The sequence below is a fragment of the Prionailurus viverrinus genome, chromosome D2 (assembly GCF_022837055.1).
Source record: "Prionailurus viverrinus isolate Anna chromosome D2, UM_Priviv_1.0, whole genome shotgun sequence".
Classification (NCBI taxonomy): domain Eukaryota; kingdom Metazoa; phylum Chordata; class Mammalia; order Carnivora; family Felidae; genus Prionailurus; species Prionailurus viverrinus.
Window position 1 is genome coordinate 62,143,867 of NC_062571.1, and position 21,337 is coordinate 62,165,203.

General features: G+C 39.9%; 2 protein-coding genes across 5 annotated transcripts; one reads left to right on the plus strand and one right to left on the minus strand.

Annotated features, from left to right (window-relative positions):
* Positions 1–1,821: 1,821 nt before the first annotated feature.
* On the plus strand, positions 1,822–16,355 carry TAF5 (TATA-box binding protein associated factor 5). Its single transcript, XM_047826423.1, has 11 exons — positions 1,822–2,390; positions 4,676–4,913; positions 8,623–8,938; positions 9,706–9,869; positions 9,973–10,108; positions 10,750–10,870; positions 11,742–11,871; positions 13,403–13,567; positions 14,208–14,385; positions 14,546–14,723; positions 15,008–16,355. Exons 1-11 carry the CDS (start codon positions 1,829–1,831, stop codon positions 15,223–15,225), a joined length of 2,406 nt encoding a protein of 801 aa, XP_047682379.1. The 5' UTR covers positions 1,822–1,828; the 3' UTR covers positions 15,226–16,355.
* Positions 16,051–21,330, minus strand: ATP5MK (ATP synthase membrane subunit k). 4 transcript variants are annotated; one of them, XM_047826431.1, is made up of 5 exons: positions 21,183–21,294; positions 20,518–20,648; positions 18,311–18,406; positions 18,129–18,221; positions 16,051–16,154 (listed from the first exon to the last, which is right to left on the minus strand). In XM_047826431.1, exons 3-4 carry the CDS (start codon positions 18,395–18,397, stop codon positions 18,132–18,134), a joined length of 177 nt encoding a protein of 58 aa, XP_047682387.1. In that variant the 5' UTR covers positions 18,398–18,406; positions 20,518–20,648; positions 21,183–21,294; the 3' UTR covers positions 16,051–16,154; positions 18,129–18,131. The 4 variants fall into 4 exon arrangements, with proteins under 4 accessions (XP_047682387.1, XP_047682386.1, XP_047682385.1 ...); XM_047826430.1 differs by lacking the exon at positions 20,518–20,648 and having other exon boundaries at positions 18,106–18,221; positions 21,183–21,330; XM_047826429.1 differs by lacking the exon at positions 20,518–20,648 and having other exon boundaries at positions 21,183–21,327.
* Between the last annotated feature and the right edge of the window lie 7 nt (positions 21,331–21,337).

Below are 21,337 nucleotides of genomic sequence, written 5' to 3' on the forward strand. Positions count from 1 at the left end.
ACTATTCGTAAGGGGGTAAAGTAACTTCCCAGGGAACAATAAACATGCCTGGGCTTGTTATTCATGGTATCCCTCACCTAAGTGCTCAATAATTTACCAATTATCAAGTTAATTAGTGAATACTGAATCAGAAAAATTAGTTGAATGATCCTAAGGAAAAGGACAAATTCTCCCCACCTCATAAGAGATTCAGGTTCTCTCTCTGTTGGTAAGTGCTGGGTAAATGCTAACCAACTCCTGCTCATCTTCCCCTCCACCCTCTCTTCCCCCATGTTCCATAATCTTACTTTAGATACGCAATTAGTTAAGCTTCATATTTCAGTCTTAATATCACCCTGAACATCATAATCGGACTTTATAAAACATTTACAGGACACCTTCTAAGGTGAAGGAAAAGTAACCAACAGCTATTTATTACATGTTAGGTATTATATATACATTATCTCATTTAATCTTTACACAACTCTGTGAGGTAGGTACAATTATTATCCCTATTTTAGAAATTGGGCAACTTGAGTTAAGTAACTTGCTCCAGGTCATTCAGCTATTAAATATCGTTGAAGGAAGCCAGTAAGACCTAAAAACCAACAACTTGAATAATTGTGCTAGATTTTCCCAACTCCCTTGGCTCACTTGTCTGCATCTAGCCCCAGAGTTGTGAGATTCAAATGAGATAAAATATGCAGCAGCGTTTTATAACCTGTGAAGCATTACAAAACGGCACATAATATTTTAAATACACGGTTAAAATACAGTTTATTTGTAACAAAAGATAACATAGCATGAATACAGAACGTACGCATTTCTCAATGACAAAATTTAGGTACTCAACTTTTGATTGAAATATATAGGGGCGCCTGGGTGGCTCTGTCGGTTAAGCTTCTGACTTTGGCTCAGGTCATGATCTCATCAGGTTCGTGGGCTCAAGCCTTTGTTGGGCTCTGTGCTGACAGCTCAGAGCCTGGAGCGGGCTTGGAATTCTGTGTCTGTCTTTCAAAAATAAACGTTAAGAAAATTGTTTTTAGGGGCACCTCGGTGGCTCAGTCCACTAAGCATCAATTCTTGATTTCGGCTTAGGTCATGATGTCACGGTTCGTGAATCTGAGCCCAGTGTCAGGCTCTGCGCTGACAGTGCAGACAGCTTGCTTGGGATTCTTTCTCTCCCTCACTCTCTACACCTCTCCTGCTTGCTGTCTCTCTCTCGCTCTTTCCCTCAAAATAAATAAATAAACTAAACCAAAATTTAAAATAACTATATATAACATACATGCTGTAAAGTTCACAAAACTTAAAGCATGTAGCTTAATTTTTACAAAAGTAAAAGTTGAAAAAAAAAAGTCACTACCACCCAGATCAAAATATAAAACATTACCAGTATCTCAGAAGCTTCCTTCTGGCTACGTTTACAAGAGACCTGGATTGGAATCTTGACACTCACTTTCTTCTTGCCTGACTTTGGCAAGTTATTTTAACCTCTTTGGGTCTCGGTTCAGTCACCTGTAAAGTGAGGGTAACACTCTCTTGTAAGATTGTTGAATTAAAGGAGGTCATAAAATGTAAAATACCTCTCACAGTGCCTAAAAATAGCTGGTCTGAAATAAACGGTAATTATTACACGCAAACGCTACAGGCGGTCGCCACCTCCCACTTCCTGCCTTTCGTTTACTCAGTTTTGAAAGTGCTCTTGCTCCCATTCTTTTTCGCCTTCTTTCTCGCCCCTCCTACTGCCGTATATTGCCTTCCCAAGCTGTCGTAAAACGCTCCTCCCCGCCCTCCATGTGGCGAAAACGCAATCACGCTTGACGGCGCGAGGTGGCTCAGCCGCAAGATGGCGGCGCTGGCGGAGGAGCAGACGGAGGTGGCGGTCAAGTTAGAGCCTGAGGGACCGCCGACGCTGCTACCTCCGCAGGCGGGGGACGGCGCTGGCGAGGGTGGCGGCGGCACTACCAACAACGGCCCTAACGGCGGCGGCGGGAACGTTGCAGCGGCGTCGTCGTCGGCCGGCGGGGATGGTGGGACCCCCAAACCCTCGGTGGCTGTCTCCGCCGTTGCTCCGGCGGGGGCGGCCACGGTGCCCGCCGCTGCTCCGGAGGCCGGAGCTCCCCACGACCGACAGACTCTGCTGGCCGTGCTGCAGTTCCTGCGGCAGAGCAATCTCCGCGAGGCTGAAGAGGCGCTGCGCCGTGAGGCCCGGCTGCTGGAGGAGGCAGTGGCGGGCACCGGAGTCCCGGGAGAGGCGGACGGCGCCGGTGCTGAGGCGGCTAGCGCGCTTCTCAGCCGGGTCACAGCCTCGGCCCCCGGCCCCGCTGCCACTGACCCTCCGGGCACCGGTGCTTCGGGGGCCGCCGCCGTCTCGGGCTTAGCGACAGGTCCTGCGGCTCCGGGGAAAGGTGAGCCGCGGAGTCCCGGGGAGGTAGGGCACGAAGGGGAGCAAGCCGGGAAGGCAGAGGCAGGCAGGCCTGCACCTCTGCGGGCTTGTTTTGAATTTCCTGGGCCCGCCTCTAGGACCACATGCCCGCCCCTTTCTCTAGTGCGCCGGCTGCGCAGTCAAACCCTCTTCCGAGCTGTCAGTTCCAGTGAGAGGCTGAGGAGAGCTGTTGAGCAGAGGGATGTCTGGGGAAGGTGGGCGCCGAGAGGCGAGGACCTTCAGGCTTTTGGCCCCTTTCCTCTTTTTTGGGCTCTTGAGCCTTGGCAGGTCTGCATTAACAGTAATAATATTTGTACCGTTCTGTACTAGCTTCTTTAAGTAATTACTTAAAATATTTGATCCTAATTCTCACAATTCCACTGTGAGCTAGACATTACCTCTATTTTGGAGATCAGAAAACGAACTGGGAAAGGCCAGCGGACCTTTGCTTTGGACCAAACAGTATTTCTCAAAATATAGGTTGTTACTAGTGGTAAACCTATAGGGGAATGCAGATTTCTGGGCATCACTTCAGACTTAGTGAATCAGATCGTGTAGAGGTGGAGTTTAAGAATCTCCATTTTTGAAAATATGTTTCCAAGGGGTATTAATGTATGGCAAAGTTTGAGAACCATTCATTTAGGAATAGGTTCAGACCGGGGTTCGGATTCTGTCTCTGTTGTTTTTACTTGCGTGATGTGATGCTGATTCTTCCTGAGTTTGAATTTTTTTTCTCTATTAGATGGGTTATACATATATACACATGGGTATATACGTATATACACATACATACATATCTACATACATACCTATAATATGTATATATTATATATATATGGATATTATATGTATATAAAATGCCTGGTACTGATAAGTTTATGTCTAGCACCTATCACCTGAGACCTCCCTCGCAGCCTTTACCTAGCTGTTGTTGCAAAGTCCATGCAGTAAAATTCATACACAATATAAGGTCTCAAAGGTGATCCTGAGCTGATAATAAATGTTTGTTTAATTAAGTTATCCAGGGCAGAGCCTCTAGCCAAATTAATCTGCATTTATGAGACCCAATCTTTGCGGCATTGCCAGACATGAAGTATGAATATATAGCATTGTATCCTGTAAATAGAAATGTGCAAAACTGTGATTGAGAGTAATCTTTTCTGAGTGCTAAATTTTGTGGATTAACTATAAGATGGATAAATTATGTTGATTATTTTTCTATAATATCTCATCTTTTTGGAAACTTGATCTGTCAAAATTCAGGAACCAATAAGGAGGAAAAAAAGCCATCACAGTAACCAAAAGAACTTATAACATTTGTGCATTTAAGAACACAGCAGTAGTATAATTTCCAACGATCAAACGCTGATTAGATTGACAGGTGTATCATTGTTTGGTGTTGCTACGTTACAAACAAATACTAATGTTTTCTTCCCTGGAATGTTTATGGGAATTATTTTAAGCATATAAAATTGAATTATCTGTTGGAAACATAAATAAGGCTAGTCCTTCCCATCCTTAAAATGCTTGCATTTTGTAAGGAGTGATTGATGTACACATATTCTACAGGATAGGACGTGTTACAGGAAAGTTACAAAATATGTAGATAGCTCAGAGAGCTGGGAATGTTATTTCAGGGCTTGGCTTCGTGATGGTGGGTGCCATTTACACTAAGCCTTGGGAAAAGATTAATATACTTGTTTGATTTGCACATGTCATGTTTTATGAAATTTGTCTTTAGAAAAAGGTAGCTGCAGGAAAAATATTGACCTGTTTTGTTATTGATTTGGAATTTTTATTTTAAGATATGGACAAGCTGAGGGGCACCTGGGTGGCTAAGTCGGTTGAGCATCTGACTGTTGATTTTGGCTCAGGTCATAGATCGAGCCCCACATTGGGCTCTGCACTGACAGTGTGAAACCTGCTTGGTATTTTCTCTCTTCCTCTCTCTCTGCCCCTCCTGTGCTTGTGCATGCACGTATTTTCCTGTGTGTGCGCATGCTCTCTCTCTCAAAATAAATAAAAACATTTAAAAAAGAATTATTAACATTAAAACAAGAAGATATGGACAAGCTGAAGGAGTTTTGGATGGGTGACTGAAACAAGGTGAAAATTTCATTGAAAGATCATGTGATTGTGTTGGAGAAGAGTTTGGTGAGAGACAAACATTTGAGAAACAATTTACCTCTGGACCTTAGCAAAACAGTCTTAGTCATTTGGTGCTTATCAGGCCATTTTCTTGAAAGTTGTTTTTTGTGTTTTAAACAGTTGGAAGTGTAGCTGTAGAAGACCAGCCGGATGTCAGTGCTGTGCTCTCAGCTTACAACCAACAAGGAGACCCCACAATGTATGAAGAATACTATAGTGGACTGAAACACTTCATTGAATGTTCTTTGGACTGCCATCGGGCAGAATTATCCCAACTCTTTTATCCTCTGTTTGTACACATGTACTTGGAACTAGTCTACAATCAACATGAGAATGAAGCAAAATCATTTTTTGAGAAGTATGTGAATTTTATATATATTATATATATATAGTATGTATATATATATATAATGTATATACACATCTGTAACCACACTAATGTAAGATTGTAACTCCAAAAGTATTTCATAAAGGAGAGGTACCTGGTGCTCTGAGAACCTAAAAAAGGGGTTTGATCTAGTTGGAGAAGTCAGGGAAGGCTCCCAGAGGAAGTGATGCTTGAGGTAAGATCTGAAGATTGGGTAGGAGTTACCAGATGAAGAGAAGAGGGAAAAGCATATGTGACAGCTCTGGCAGGAGGGATCGTGGTAGGTATAGAGATAAAAGAAGGCCAGCGTGGCTGGAGCAGAGTATGGGGTTGGGTATAGTATAACATTAAGCTGGGCTGGAACAGGCAGGTTTTTGGGCCACGTTGAGGGTCTTTATTTATCCTGAGAGCAGTAGTGGGTTGTACTGGGTAGGATTAGATTTGGTTGAGATACACTGAAAACTCAAAACAATAATGGCATAAATAAAATAAAAGTTTATTTTTTGCTTTTATCCTAAGAGCAATAGAAAGTGGTGTTAGGATTAGATTAGACCAAGAATGGCTGAAAACCCAAACAGCAGAGGCTTAAATATGATAACAGTTTATTTCTCTCTCATAGAGGTAGGGCAGTCCGGGACTGGCATGGAGTCCTTGATTACCAGGGACTTAGGCTCTCTCGATCTCGTTGTTCTACCATCCTTGTCATGCAGCTTCCACCTGTGGCACAAGATGGCTCTTTGGTTCTAAGCAATCACATCAGTGTTACAGTCAGCAGGGAGGGCACACATCCTTCCTGGAAGTTGCACACACTTTCTTTTTACGTCATTAGTCAACGGCCACACTTACCTACAAGGGAGGTAGGAAATGTGGCCTTTGCCTAGGTATTCTGTTGTGGAGGAATAAAGAAAAAAAAAGGATATTTGGGGACAGTGAGGTGTCTGTGCTACAGAAGTCATTGAAGGACCATGTCATTCTTAGACTTGCTTTTTTTTTTTTTTTAATTTTATTTTTTCTTAAAGTAATCTCTTCACCTAAAGTGGGGCTCGAACTCACAACCCTGAGAAAAAGAGTTACATGGTCTACCAACTGAGCTAGGCAGACACCCCAATTTGCATTAATAAAATTTTTTTTTTAATGTTTATTTATTTTTGAGACAATACGAGAGACGGAGTGCGAGCAGTGGAGGGGCAGACAGAGGGAGACACAGAATCTGAAGCAGGTTCCAGGCTCTGAGCTGTCAGCCCAGAGCCCGACGCAGGGCTCAAACTCACCAACCATGAGATCATGACCTGAGCCGAAGTCAGACACTTAACCAACTGAGCCACTCAAGCGCCCCCCAATTTGCATTTTGAAAGGACCTTTATGCAGTTGGGAAAATAGATAGTGGGAGAGAAACAGAGTAACTCTAGAGTGACCAGTTTTGGAGGTTATTTTAGTGGTTCTCAACTTGGGGTAATATTATTCCTTCTTTCTCTGGGCTATTTGAAAATGTTTGGAGGTGTTTTGGTTGTCATAATGACTAGGGTGGGGAGGAGCAGGTGGCTTAGGGATATGAAATATTCTAATATGTGTGTGTAATCCCACTAAGCAAAGAATTATTTGCCCCAAATTGTTCTGTTGAGAAACACTAGGCCAGGATGCAGTAGTGTTTGTGAAGGGAAGTAGACATATTGGTAAGGCAGTTGGTGATGGATTGGATATGGAGGTGAGGGAGATGAAGGCATTATTGCTAACCCCTAGGTTTCTGGCCCCCCCACCTGGATAGGGGTGCTCTTTGCTAAGATAGAAAACCCTTGAAGAGGACCTGGTTTGTCAGGTTGTGAAGTAATCTTGAGTTCAGATCTGAATATGCCTTTGACTCGTTTAAGAGATGTCAAGTTGATAGGTGGATGATATATAAGGCTCTGGAGCTCAGAGGAGATGTAGGGACTGGAGCTATAAATTGCAGTTGTGTATAATATTGATGGATATGGATGAGATCATCTGGGGTAGGGGTAGGAGTATGAAGTAAATCAATAAAAGGGCTGTACTGAGCCTTAGGGATCTCCAGCATTTGGAGTGGAAGAGATAGAAAAAGAGTGTAAGAGATGGCCAAGTAGAAGAGGTATGCAAGGAGAGGTCAGAGAAGTAGGAGGAAAAGCAGGAGGGTATTGAGTTTTTGTATATGTGCTGCCTAAGCAAGCACAGAGGGTATTGAGTTTTAGAAGCCAAAGAAAGGAGGGGTGCCTGGGTGGCTTAGTTGGTGAAGTGGCTCAGGTCAGGATCTCGTGGTTCGAGATCTCTTCCCCTCCCCTGCTTGTGGTGTCTCTCTCTCTCTCAAAAAAATAAACATTTAAAAAATTAAAAAAAAAAAGAAGCCAAAGAAAGGAGTGTTTAAAAAGGAGGCGGTACTTAACAGTTTGAATGAGAGCACTTTAGTACAAGCAATAGATCCAAAAGCCAGGACTTGTCAGATAACACAAGTAATAGCAATAGATGAGTAATAGAACTCGGGACCCCTAGCTTCTATGCCATTTGTTATTGTACAAATGCCTAATAGAAGGTTATAAAGTAAACGTTCTATAGCTCAGTGTTGTTGAAAAAAGAACAGAGGCTGATGATGACAACTTCTACTGTAAGCTAATTTTTCTTACAGTGTTGTCATCAAAAAAGTCTTCCTCTCCCAGTCTAATGGGGTAGCCATCTCCTCACGTGGGAAGCTGGAATATCACAGAGGACTCTGTCTCCTTGTTATGGACGGTCTCAACCCTTGCCCAGACACCATGCTCAGATGAGGTTACAGGCAGTGACTGATGTGAACACCAAGAGGCTGAGATTCCTAATTTCACTCAAATCTTGACAGAAACCTTAGTTCATGTCTTGACGAGTCATAGCAGGGTAACACAGGTAACAGTTTAGGAATGTATTGACTGTGTATCAGAGCTAGATTATATTATTATGTTTAGTCATTGTTCTCTAATTGTTTTTGCATTGTTTGCTGCTCTTAGTGAGTGCCAAATATATAATCTTTAATTTTACTTTATCAGGAAAATTGAGATTTGTAGAAACAAAAGTACATTTAAATTTACTAATTGTCACCAAGGCTGAAAGCTTTACTTAATTACCTTTGGTAATGGTGAGTAAATGGAAGTGTTCATTCTTTGGCATCCACATTTGTTTGTCCTTTAGTTATATTATTATACTGATGTTTAATAAATATGTCTGGTATTAAGAATATAAGAAATCATTGAAAATGGGTGAGTTTTATGAGGATGACATGTATTGATTATTGTTAAGAAGCTGAGTAATAGGTTCATTGAGTTAATTATACTAGTTTCTATTGTGTATGTTCAAAACTTTCCATAATAAAAAGTTTTTAAAAGTGGGTTTTGAGAGGACATAAAATTTAGTAAAGCAAGAATTCTAATTCATATGTTTACCAGTGGTAGATATGTTTCATTCACTTAAGGTATTTATTTCAGATTCTCTTAAAATGTTAATGATACATTTCATTAGAGAATTAAAAATTTTAAATTTCAGGATGAATTCAGAAACTGAATTGTAATCATTTTGAAATGAGTTACTTCTGATCCTGTAGCTTAGTCCAGGATTATTCAGACTGCTACATTGAAAATATTCTGGGATGTTTATAAATATATGGGGGAGAAAAGATCCCTTAATGATTACATTGAAAAATGACTTTTTAAAATCACTGAAACAGGTTCCATGGAGATCAGGAATGTTATTACCAGGATGACCTACGAGTATTATCTAGTCTTACCAAAAAGGAACACATGAAAGGGAATGAGACCATGTTGGATTTTCGAACAAGTAAATTTGTTCTGCGTATTTCCCGTGACTCGTACCAACTCTTGAAGAGGCATCTTCAGGAGAAACAGAACAATCAGATATGGAACATAGTTCAGGAGCACCTCTACATTGACATCTTTGATGGGATGCCGCGTAGTAAGCAACAGATAGATGCGATGGTGGGAAGTTTGGCAGGAGAGGCTAAACGAGAGGCAAACAAGTCAAAGGTATGGGAATAAACCTAAGAACTATGTAATGCAGATTATGAAAAACTGTAGCATTTCCATCTCCATAATTTACACATTTTTCTTATAGCTAGTTTGGGAATAATTGTACACTATATACTAAGTTTCATGATCTAAGGATGCTGTATAGATGAGAATTTGGGAATGGTTGCATTGAACAGAACCCTGACTACGGTGGCTGAAACAAGTGAGGGATTTTGCATACATATAATGAATTGCAGAGAAAAGCCCTCTTGGACTCGCATGAGGGCTCCACAGTGCCATCAAGGAGCCTGGCTCCTTCTAGTTTCTGCTCCACCATCTTTAGAATGTGGCTTTCTTCTTTGTGCTCACAGATGGCTGTTGCAGCTCCAGCACTGCACCTACATTCCAGGAAGTCTGAAGGGGGAGGACAGAAGGCATATCCCTGCTAAATCTCTTTTGTTATCAAGAAAACAATATTTTCTTCCTAAAATCTTACCCAGTATATTTGTGGGTACATCTATTGGCCAGAATGACATTATATGGCTATTCCTAGCTGCAAAGGATTCTGGGAACAGAAATTATTTCACTGAGCATATTGCTGTTCCAGCAAAATCAGGGTTCTGTTAGTAAGGAAGAGGGATTGGCTATTGGGTAGAAAACTACAGAATCTGCTTCAGGATATAAATTACTGTATTGTAATTGTGATTCATCCTATCAAGATATGAAAAGGATATATCAATGAGTGAAATACTCATTTCAAAAATGTTGGCGTTTTTGACTTCTAGGTATTTTTTGGCTTATTAAAAGAACCAGAAATTGAGGTACCTTTGGATGATGAAGATGAAGAAGGAGAAAATGAAGAAGGAAAACCTAAAAAGAAGAAACCTAAAAAAGATAGTATTGGGTCCAAAAGCAAAAAACAAGATCCCAATGCTCCACCTCAAAACAGGTGAGGAAAAAACTTCAGGAACATGTGTAGAGGTATAAGGTGATATATTGTTGTAGAGAATTCAGTAATTCAGAGTACTTTTCAATCTGTTTTTCTTTTACAGAATCCCTCTTCCTGAGTTGAAAGATTCAGATAAGTTGGATAAGATAATGAATATGAAAGAAACCACCAAACGAGTACGCCTTGGGCCAGACTGTTTACCCTCCATTTGTTTCTATACATTCCTCAATGCTTACCAGGTTGGTGAGATCGTTGCGCAATTTCTGCCTGGAGAGTCATGTAAAATGGTGACTTACCATTAAAAGAAACCTAGATGTGTTAACTTAAACGGAGTTTTCTTTTTTAAACTCTTGATGTAAATATAGCTTAAAGACAGAAGTTAGACAAGGATAATTGGACGCTGCTTGGAATAGCTAGAAGGCAATGTTGAAAAGACCTTTAGCAACTTGTACATGCCAGAATCTTGGTTATGTGTGTGTTGTTTCACTGATTAGAATTCTGCTTGTCTTTGAGGAGGAAACTGTGTAGTTAATCTCTATTTAACTTGGCTTACGTACTTAATAAACTTAATACTTTTTATTAAGGATTCTGTCTTTATAGATTGTTTATAATCTTTTGAGGATATAATTAGCAAAGTACAAAAATGACTAACGTTTTCTTCGTATCATGTGCTCCTAATTTGGAGGGCGTAAAGGGGTGAATGATGACGTGTTCTCAAAGTAAATACTTTCAAACAGTGGGTTTCCTTGGAGAATGAAATCTCTAATGGTATTTTATATGAGAAAAAGAGCTATCATTATGTATTCTCTAACATGTAATTGTAATTTTTTCCCCCAAGACGTTATTGTTTAGTACAAAGTTTTTATTTTTTCATTGGCAGGGCCTCACTGCAGTGGATGTCACTGATGATTCTAGTTTGATTGCTGGAGGTTTTGCAGATTCAACTGTTAGAGTGTGGTCTGTGACACCCAAAAAGCTTCGTAGTGTTAAACAGGCAGCAGGTAACTGAGATGACCTGTTAGGATGTGAACTTGTCCTTAGTTTACACCAATCTGGAATCCAGGGAATATACACAAGAGATTGTGATCTTAGCAGAATTTCACTTTAACTCAAAATGTTAACATTCCCAGGGTGCCTGGATGGCTCAGTCGGTGGAGCATGTGACACTTGATCTCGGGGTTGTGAGTTCAAGCTCCATGTTGGGCATGGAGCTTACTTAAAAAAAAAAAAAAAAAAATGCTAATGTTCCCAACAGCGAAAAGTGCATTGGAGTGGCAATTAGGAGACAGGGGTACTAGACCGGTTTAACTTCTCTAGGCCTCAGTTTTCTCATCTGTAGGATGAGAGGATTGGGTTGGAAAACTCCTTAAGGTTAAAAATCTACTTTTATGACTGCCTGTTAATTTAAAACATGCCTTTAAAGTAAATACTGGGATTGTACTTTCTGTTTTAAACATAAAAATGGCTAAAAAAGAAATAGGGTTAGGATTTCACTTTAAAGAAAGTTTCTTGCTAAATGTATTGTTTAAACAAGAGAATACATTTTCAAAAAATTTTTAATATTTCCATAGTTTTCATTTGTGTAGAACATTATGATAGAGTGGTTACTTTGAGTTTCAATCACAGTTCCCACATGGAGTAGCTCTGTGCACTCTGGCAAATTTTTAACTATCCTGAACCTCAGTTTCCTCTTCTATACACTGGGCTGATACCACCTAATTTAGAGGTATTAGCAGTGGTTGGTATGTAAGAGGAACTGTTCAAATGTTAGTTCTTCTCCTAAACAATGATTTGATTGCCTTAAAATGTTCTAATGAATATACTTTTTAAGTGAACGTGTTTTTAAAAATCAGTATTTCTGCACCATTTTAGATCTCAGCCTCATAGACAAGGAATCAGATGATGTCTTAGAAAGAATAATGGATGAGAAAACAGCAAGTGAGTTGAAGATTTTGTATGGTCACAGCGGACCTGTCTATGGAGCCAGCTTTAGTCCAGATAGGTAAAATACAAACAAAAAATGAAATACTGCTACATTATAAAATTTGAGATTATAAAAGTTAACTACTGGAAACGTGGGGAAAAATTCTGTTAGAAAAATCTCATGGTTGCCTCTCACGCATTATGTTAGACTCTTGCCATTTGCTAATTCATCTTGGGGTATTGGTATACAGGGTAGCAACTTTATACCTAAATTTATAGACTCGAGATGCACGGCTTCCAGGTTTGTTGGCCTTAAAAATTTGCTTTAGTTTTTGTATAACCCCGATAGGAGCTGAATTGCTTCTTTGGGTTCTTGTCTTGGGTTTGTGGCTACTGCCGTATTCCATCATCTCCAAATTCTGAACAAATTCCTGATATTAAAGGTTATTAGATGTCAGTTGAAGAATTTGTATAATCAAAAGAACTAAGGATACTGAAAAGGGAATTTGAAACCCACAAATAGGTATTTACTTATTTTTCATGATCTCTGACATTCTGTAGAAATGGAAGGGAATTTTATATTTATAATACCATTTGTATCTTACTTGGATAATAGCTTTCAGTCCACTAAGATTTTCATCTTTATGAAACCTTGAGAATGAAACTTTGATAGGGTTTAGACAGATGAAACATTTTTACCGGAGGGAAACCTCTGATTTCAGTGAAAACCGTAACTTTCTGAGTTGTTCAGCTTTTGTGTTTATCTCTGAGAAGGGTAAACTATTATTTACAAGTCTATAGAGTTTTCGTTTTTGTATTTTTTTGTTGAAAAGACACTTCCTTTTGGGGCATCTGGGTGGCTCAGTCAGTTTAAACGTCCTGACTCTTGAGCTCAGTTCAGGTCTTGCTCTCAGGGTTGTGAGTTCAAGCCCTGCATTGGGTTCTGTGCTGGGTGTGAAGCCTACTTAAAATTTTTTTTTTAACGTGTATTTATTTTTGAGACAGAGAGAGACAGAGCATGAACGGGGGAGGGTCAGAGAGAGAGGGAGACACAGAATCCGAAACAGGCTCCAGGCTCTGAGCCATCAGCACAGAGCCTGACGTGGGGCTTGAACTCACGAACCAGGAGATCATGACCTGAGCCGAAGTCGGACGCTTAACCTACTGAGCCACCCAGGCGCCCCAAGACACTTCTTTTAAATGCTTATATTAAGTCATACAGGATAGGAAAATAGCATCTTCATTTTAAAGTAAAAAATTGTTGAATTTTAAGTAACATCTTGTATCACGTTTCTTAGTTTTTCTCAATTGAACTTTTTGACCATGTTTTTTGTTGGTACTCTTTGGTATAATTTTTTATAAGAACTGTGACTTTTCCAATATACTTTTAAAAATAACGTAACCTCATTCAGTAGGTGCCTAGATGTATAGTGTCACAGCTAATGTTAGTTTGGTTAGTACTTTCAACTTTTGTTATCTACTGTGAATTCCATGTATGAAGTAAAAGTGAGATGTCTCAGCTGTTATTTAACATACTCAAATGTACAGAGAAACAGGACAGGTAACTAAGTTGTGCTGGGAGTCAAATGTATTACCTTCTCTTCTTGCAGGAACTACTTGCTTTCTTCTTCAGAGGATGGGACTGTTAGATTGTGGAGTCTTCAAACATTTACTTGCTTGGTGGGATATAAAGGACACAACTACCCAGTATGGGACACACAGTTTTCCCCATATGGCTATTATTTTGTGTCAGGGGGCCATGATCGAGTAGCTCGGTAAGAACATTGTGATCTTATGACTGGCAGAATGGTTACTTTTTGGGAATTACAAACTCCAGCCAAACTCATTTTCACTCCTATTATTTGGGATCAGCTTTTCAAGAGTGTCAATATTTATAGCTCCTTATTTGAAAATGAATTTGGGAGAAGTATTACTATGACTGCAGTTATGTCTATACCAAGTCCTGCTTTTTTTCCTCAAGCTAGCTTATTAACATGCTTCCAGCCCCTCCCTTAGCTAGATGCTAAACCTTGTCTTTCACAACCATTATGTGCACCCCTGTTTTCCTGTGATCTCTTGTTCAGGATGAGGTAACTCAGATTAGAAACTAATTTTGTGGAAGCCAAAACTAGGGAAAAATACTTTTCTATAGGTTAGACTAGGAATTGGGATAAAGAAAGGGGGGGTACAGAGAACTACAGAATTAAAAAAAAAATATTGTTCTAGATCAACTTAGTTTTCCTTAAGAATGTTATTTCGTCTCCATCGGTCCATTTTCTTTACCTCAGTCAGGTAGCTAGTGAAGGGTCCCCCATTTGGAGCTAACATTTCACATGGTGTTTCTATTATTTATGTTCGAATTTTGGTAGTTAACTATTAACTATCATTTGTTGCTTTCAATGTATTTTTTAAAAGGCTCTGGGCTACTGACCACTATCAGCCTTTAAGGATATTTGCTGGCCATCTTGCTGATGTGAATTGTACTAGATTCCATCCAAATTCTAATTATGTTGCTACGGGCTCTGCAGACAGAACTGTGCGACTCTGGGATGTCCTGAATGGGAACTGTGTAAGGATATTCACTGGACACAAGGTATTTTACACATACAAGTTTGCTTCTGAGAGAATATTTTAAAAATTAACCAGTGACACATTTTAAAGAAACTACTCATTCCACTAAGCTTTAAAATTCTAGTTTTGTCTTATTTTCTCATTTTTAACCTTTTGATTATTTCTATGGACTTCTTTTCTAGGGACCAATTCATTCCTTGACATTTTCTCCCAATGGGAGATTCCTGGCTACAGGAGCAACGGATGGCAGAGTACTCCTTTGGGATATTGGACATGGTTTGATGGTTGGAGAATTAAAAGGCCACACTGATACAGTTTGTTCACTTAGGTTTAGTAGAGATGGTGAAATTTTGGCATCAGGTAAATGACTAGAAATGACTTTGTGGTAAAGGGATGGTATGTTGAAATGAAACAGGAGTGTTGACTATGTTAGGTTTTGTTTCTCTTAGCCATGATTCCAGTCAACATGTGTGTTGACTTCTCAGGTTAAACTGCTTGAAATGGTCCTTTAGAAGGAAGAGTTATTAATCAAGTAGATTTTTTTCACCAGAAATATACAGTAAATATAGGAAGTATATTTGACAAAATGTCAGAATCTAAATATGGTAGATGCTACTAAATGGTTTCCTTTGATTTCCCTGTAGGTTCGATGGATAATACAGTCCGGTTATGGGATGCTGTCAAAGCATTTGAAGATTTAGAGACCGATGACTTTACTACAGCCACTGGGCATATAAATTTACCTGAGAATTCACAGGAGTTATTGCTGGGAACATATATGACCAAATCAACGCCAGTTGTACACCTCCATTTTACTCGAAGAAACTTGGTTCTAGCTGCAGGAGCTTATAGTCCGCAATAAACCATCGGTATTAAAGACCTTTTGGAAGCTACGGTTTGAAAAAGGGAGACTAAAAGCAAATACCTCAGTGATTAATATTTAAGCTACAAAGAATGTTTTGTCTATATGGATCTGGAAGGATGCTGCTTGAAAAATCTGAACAGGACAGTTCCACGTTTCTATAGCAACCACATTTAACTAATTTCCGTTAGTTGAATAAGAGGTATTATGTTCGTGGAGGGGACATTTATGGTGCTTTGGATTGTGTGGAAACTATGCATTTTCTGTTCAAATGCTATTTTAATTTATTATGTTTAGAAAAAAATCAATTACAATAATTCATCCTGCTTCAAGATTCAAATCAAGTAATATAATACCATCTTGAATTTTAGCTGAAGAATTCTATGAGCATGTATGTTTCTGCTGTAAAAATGTAGTTACTGTATGGCACTCAAGTACTATGTTAAATGATCCACTAACCTTTTTGCTTGGCCCATGACTAGTGGAATGTACGTTACTGGGTAGGGTGAACCACAGTTCCTTTCTAAGTACTAGATGAAGTACAACCATCCAATGCCATCTGAATTTGTAACTGTTGGATTATGAGTGCACCCACTCTATAAACCAGGTGAAGAAATTTAGCTTCCATGTTCTACTTCAGCTAAAACAGCTACATACAACCTAGTACACTTGAAGTCAGACAGACATTTCAGTTGCTTACCTCCAGTACTGAGCCTTGCTTTGGGAAACTAAAAGATTTAGACCAAGTCACTGCCAGTTTTTTGCCTTCGTTGCATTTTGTACAGTTTTTATATTTTTGATATCTTGTAAATAAAGACAACCAGCTTTTCCAGGTTCATAATTTATTGTACAAATTGAGTATCACATGATGAGTTGACATTAGCTTCTCCAGGCATGGGAACTTAATAGATGAGGTACACTTTAAAATCCTATAAACAAAGCAAAAATAGTTTAGACACAATTGTGTTCAACCCTACTTTTAAGACAGTCAGTAATTATAAGGACTATTCATGAAGCCCCTGAAATTGAATGCAAATTCATGAGATTCTCAGAGTCAGTAACCACCCCAAAATGAAGATGTCTCTCAGCTTAATACAATTTAACCTAACATTTCACCTTTAACAAAAAGAGCTGCTACGAATTCAGTATGATACTGAACGTATGCTATTGGAAAAGTCTAGGTGCAAAGTAACATTTTAAATAGTGGAAAGTAATCTGTTACTTAGTACCAGAGATAAAATTTCTCCATATTTATAATGAGAATACTACCACCCTCCCAAAGTTGGGAGTACTTAATGGAAAACTGGGCAAATACTACCTGTTTGTCAGGAATAAGCCATGGGCCACTGTATTCTGGAATAATAGTCAACAGTTTTGAGACTGGAAAAACCCTTATGATCAGAGGAAAAATTTTCTGTGGAGAGTTACATTAAAGATCTGGGTTTTGGGTTTTGTGCACATTATCTACTACCAAAACAAATATTCATTCACTTAAGCATGGGCAAATGGAGATTGTAGGGCACCATAAGAAGAAAATAAAATCTACGGGAATTTAAGGAAAAAATAAAATTGCTTATATAAAAATTAGAACCAGCAAAAGATAGATTTGTAATGTATTTAAAAGGTTGGCTAATAATTATTACAGAGATTATATAAGAGAAAGTCTTCACAAAGACAATTGTTAAATGAGAAAAACACATGAAAAGGATGTTAAGAAAAATACAAATGCTGGGGTGCCTGGGTGGCTCAGTCGGTTGAGCGTCCGACTTCGGCTCAGGTCGTGATCTTACGGTCTGTGAGTTCGAGCCCCACGTCGGGCTCTGTGCTGACAGCTCAGAGCCTGGAGCCTGTTTCGGATTCTGTGTCTCCCTCTCTCTCTGAACCTCCCCCATTCATGCTCTCTCTCTGTGTCTCAAGAATCAATAAAGGTTAAAAAAAATTTAAAAAAAAAAAAAAAAAAAAAAGAAAAATACAAATGCCAAACAAATGGAAAAAATATAGTTTCATTAAAGAGACAAATTAGAGGTGCCTGGGTGGCTCAGTCGGTTAAGTGACTGATCCCTGGTTTTGGCTCAGATCATGATCTGACAGTTTTAGGGTTCCAGCCCCACATGGGGTCCATGCTGGCAGCGTGGGGTCTGCTTGGGATTCTCTCTCTTTGTCCCTCCCCTGCTCGTTGGATTAGAAGTGCAAAATAAATCAACTTAAAAGAGACAAAGTATTTTCACTCATCAAATGAGCAAAAACCAGAAACTGATTATTATTCAACATTGGCTAGTCCAAAAGAGATACTCTCATACTAAGCTGAGTGCCCCACAACCTTTGGAAAAGCACTTAAGCCTAAAACAATCATACAACATTTCATGCTCAAAAGTGTTCAATGTAATGTTATTTATATTTGAAAAATTCTAACAGGAAACATATAGATCATATATCACAGGGCGCCTGGGTGGCCCAGTCAAGCATCTGACTCTGACTTTCATGGTTTGTGAGTTTGAGTCCCACATCAGGCGAGTCCCACCTGCTTCAGGTGAGTCCCACTTCTCTCTCTGCCCTTCCTGGGATTCTCTCTCTGATCCTCTCTCACTTGTGCCCTCTTTCTCTCTCTCTCAAAAATCATATATCCATAAACACTCATGCATTCAAATAATAGATAACATATTTGCTATAAGACAGTATTACAGACATGAATCATAGCCACTGGAAACCAAAAAAAAAAAAAAAAAAAAAAAAAAAAAGCCAAACCAAAATGTTAACAAAAATCGTCATGGTAATGGGATATGAACAATACTTTCCTCTTTTTCTTGTATATAATTATGCACAATGACAATTTACTTTCATAGTGAGGGAAAAATGCTAACAACAAAACGTCTAACTTACAAACTTAAATGTAAACTCCTTACTGTTTATGTTGCTTTCACAGCTGGTGTTTTTTTAGACCTTAACTTGAAGTACAAGACCATCAAAGCGATGCCTCCATATGTGGCCAGTACACACTAAAAAAGAAAGGACAAAGTAAACAAAAAGCCATTGCCATCTCTATTATTCTAAAACATAATTGCTGAAAGGTATCATTAATACTCACATTCATTCTACCTGTGAGAGTGTAAGAGTTGAAATATTTTTTGATACCAGTGAATTGGAATTGGGCATCAGTTTCTGGTCCTGCCATGATTTCAATCTTTAAAAAAAAAAAAAGGAAAAAAAGAAAAAAGCAACAATAAATGGGTTGGATGCAATTTAAAAGAAAAAATATTTTTTTTAATTTAAAGATTTTATTTTTTTAAAGTAATCTCTACACCCAACATGGGACTCTAGCTCACAACCGAGATCAAGAGTTGCATGCTCTACTGACTGAGCCAGTCAGGCGCCTCCACTCCCCACTTTTTTTTTTCTATTTAAAAACCTGAAAAGTCGTTGCACAGAAGTATTATAAATTTTTACATATGTCTTGCCCAACACAGTAGCAGTAAAGATGGTGGAAAAAGCCTTACTGATAAGACTACATTTCAGAAAGAAGACTTTGCCTTGGTTGCTACTATACAACATTCCAGAAGATACATCAAATCACCCAGCACAGGAAGAAAATACAGTATTCTCTAAGTCCACCCTCTAACCCAATGCTGCTCGATATTTTCATTCCTGGCTCTAGCTATACCATGTTACACCGTGCATGGAATCAATCAGTTTTAAGAGTCAAGTTGGAGCTTGTGATACATTTCAAAGTTTCTCAGAAGGGTAACCATCAACAAAACAGCTCAATTCACAACCCCTTTCACAATTTGTCCTGTATGGGAAGGAAGAGGAGGGATCAGAGGCCTATTCAATCAGAAATTCTGGGGCCCAGCAATCTGTTTTAATATGCCCTCTAGGCGTTTCTGATGTAAGCTAAAGTTTGAAAGACACTGCAGGAATAGAAAACCAAGTACTTGTTAGTAATTATGTAGGAAAAAAACTCTGGAAAAATATGCAAGCTTTTAGGAAGACATATCTATAGTACCTATATTTTACACAGGCCTATATTTGTTATAATAAAAAATAACAAAGGCACATTCAAAGGTCACCAAAACACTTGAAAATTCGTATGTGTGACCGCCTATCTACCACGACCGACGCCACGCCGAGTCGATTGGCAACATAGACGAGCCGGTCGAGGTCCGGTCGAGATTGGTAGGCAGTGGCAGTGACTCAGCTGGCTCTTGATGAAATGAAGAGGGAGAGAACTTCGAGGAAGTCGTTGCTATGGAAACTGGGACTCACCAGTTTACCATTCAAAGGCATTCAGAGGCTTTCATGTGCATAGAATTGGCAATGAAAATTTGGACAAATGACCTTAATTCTGAACACTGTTTCAATAAGGTTCTTGGAACAATGAAGGAAATCCAAACTTCCGTGAGCCCCCTCTGGGGCCTTGGCCTTTCCAGCTCAAGTAGGAAAATCTCCATTAAAGTAGATCTTTATAATGTAGCTCTTACATTAACTGTTTCCTTTTACTAGACTTATTAAAGGCATGTTTTTCCCCCGCATTCATCTTCATGATACACTTTTGGATTCTTAAGGTATTAAATAGGTTTCTAGGAGAAACCCTACATAAAACAGAAGCTTAACTTTATCAAATTATTAACTGATAACCCCATGACCTTGTGCCTAACAAAAAATTTTAAGAGGATGTGCTGTCCAAATGAAACAATACTAAAGTAGTTTAAATTTCTCTTTACACTTTATAGGAGGAAGGCTGGGATGTTCCACAGAAGACTAATTTTGACTGCAAGGAAGGGCATGGCATAGGAACTGAAATTTAGTCTGGGTCTTAAGACTCTTGTGAAGCTCACATGAGATGGAAGCAGGAGTGGAGAGTAAAAGGTTGCTGGTGAAATAAACAATGGGAGAAAAGCCTACAAGCACTTGGGTCTGCACCCTTCAGCAAACCGCAGGTTACTTTTGGACAAATATCAGGAACCCTTGCACTAGAGCACCCTTTACGGAATAACTGACACTGAAACCTTATTCCTTTTTAAATCCTACAAAGTTTAGGAAGCCATAATAATAATGGAGGAAATTACTTAAGACTAATAATGTACTAATTGTTAAATGGTAGCCCATGGAGAAACCTAAGCAAGGGGTCTTGCTATTGTTTCTAATTAACCGGCCCACCTTTGTTAAACATTAAGCCTTCCACGTCTTTTTTCACCTGTGAAAATGGGCATTTCAGAAAAGGCCCGAAGTGACCAACTGCCCTCCCTACTTTCGGTTTCTTGAAACTGCAATTTTCCTGTCTGACTGGACACCTACCTGGAATGGTGAGATCACGAGGTAAAAGGAGGCAAGGTCGAGAGCCACTCGGGGACCAGAAGCAGCCTCTTGCACTTCAAGGAGTTTACAGCTCTCTCTGTTCTGGCTACCTCCTAGGAAAGGCCTTCCGGCTGATCGGACATAAACTGAAATCTAACCCGGTTACTGCGGGCCTGGCGAACTGCAGGGGCCGGGCCACACTCACTCTCGCTTTGACAAAGGCTGCAGCGCAGCTAAAGGAGACCTTGCTCGTCAGCTCCCTAAGCACCGCACAGTGGAAGCAAACTGCTATGGGCACACAGAGGAAGAGGTTAATTGGGCCACAGGCCCGAGTTCCATTCAATATTACTTGGCTGGTGACCTTGGGGGACTCCCTTCGCTGCGGGCCTCGTTGTCCTCCATTGTAAGATACAATTTAAGGGCCTTCGGGGACCCTGGGAGCCTCTGGGATTTCCTATCCGTCTCGCCCCGAGGCTTTCCAGGCGAGTCCGACCCCTCGCGCCCCGGCCCTCGTTATGTCTAATTTCTTTTCCATTCTCCACCCTTCTCGCACCCCAAAGTGAAAACCTAGCGGTGTTCCCGGATCAGGAACGGTGGGATTTTTATGCCGACCCCGCAAAGCGGAGGTTTAAGGCCTGAGCCCGGGTTCCCCTCCACACACCGACCTTGCAAAAGACACCAATTCCGCGGGCTGTGTCCTTCGACCTACGCAGCTACCCCACCACCGGCCGGAAGAAGCCACCTCCCCCCGCCCGCGTTCAACAGGCCACAGAAACTCAACCTTCAGTGACGATTGGCTACGGCTCGGAGTCCCGCCCTT

What these genes read in the sequence shown, in the direction of transcription:
- TAF5 (XM_047826423.1), top strand. Translation starts at nt 1,829, where the DNA reads ATGGCGGCGCTGGCGGAGGAGCAGACGGAGGTGGCGGTCAAGTTAGAG. An exon ending in GGATATTCACTGGACACAAG is followed by an intron (nt 14,386 to 14,545) that starts GTATTTTACACA and finishes CTTCTTTTCTAG; the next exon opens with GGACCAATTCATTCCTTGAC. An exon ending in TGGTGAAATTTTGGCATCAG is followed by an intron (nt 14,724 to 15,007) that starts GTAAATGACTAG and finishes ATTTCCCTGTAG; the next exon opens with GTTCGATGGATAATACAGTC.
- ATP5MK (XM_047826430.1), bottom strand. Translation starts at nt 18,397, where the DNA reads ATGGCAGGACCAGAAACTGATGCCCAATTCCAATTCACTGGTATCAAA. An exon ending in CTCTCACAGGTAGAATGAAT is followed by an intron (nt 18,222 to 18,310) that starts GTGAGTATTAAT and finishes TTTCTTTTTTAG; the next exon opens with TGTGTACTGGCCACATATGG.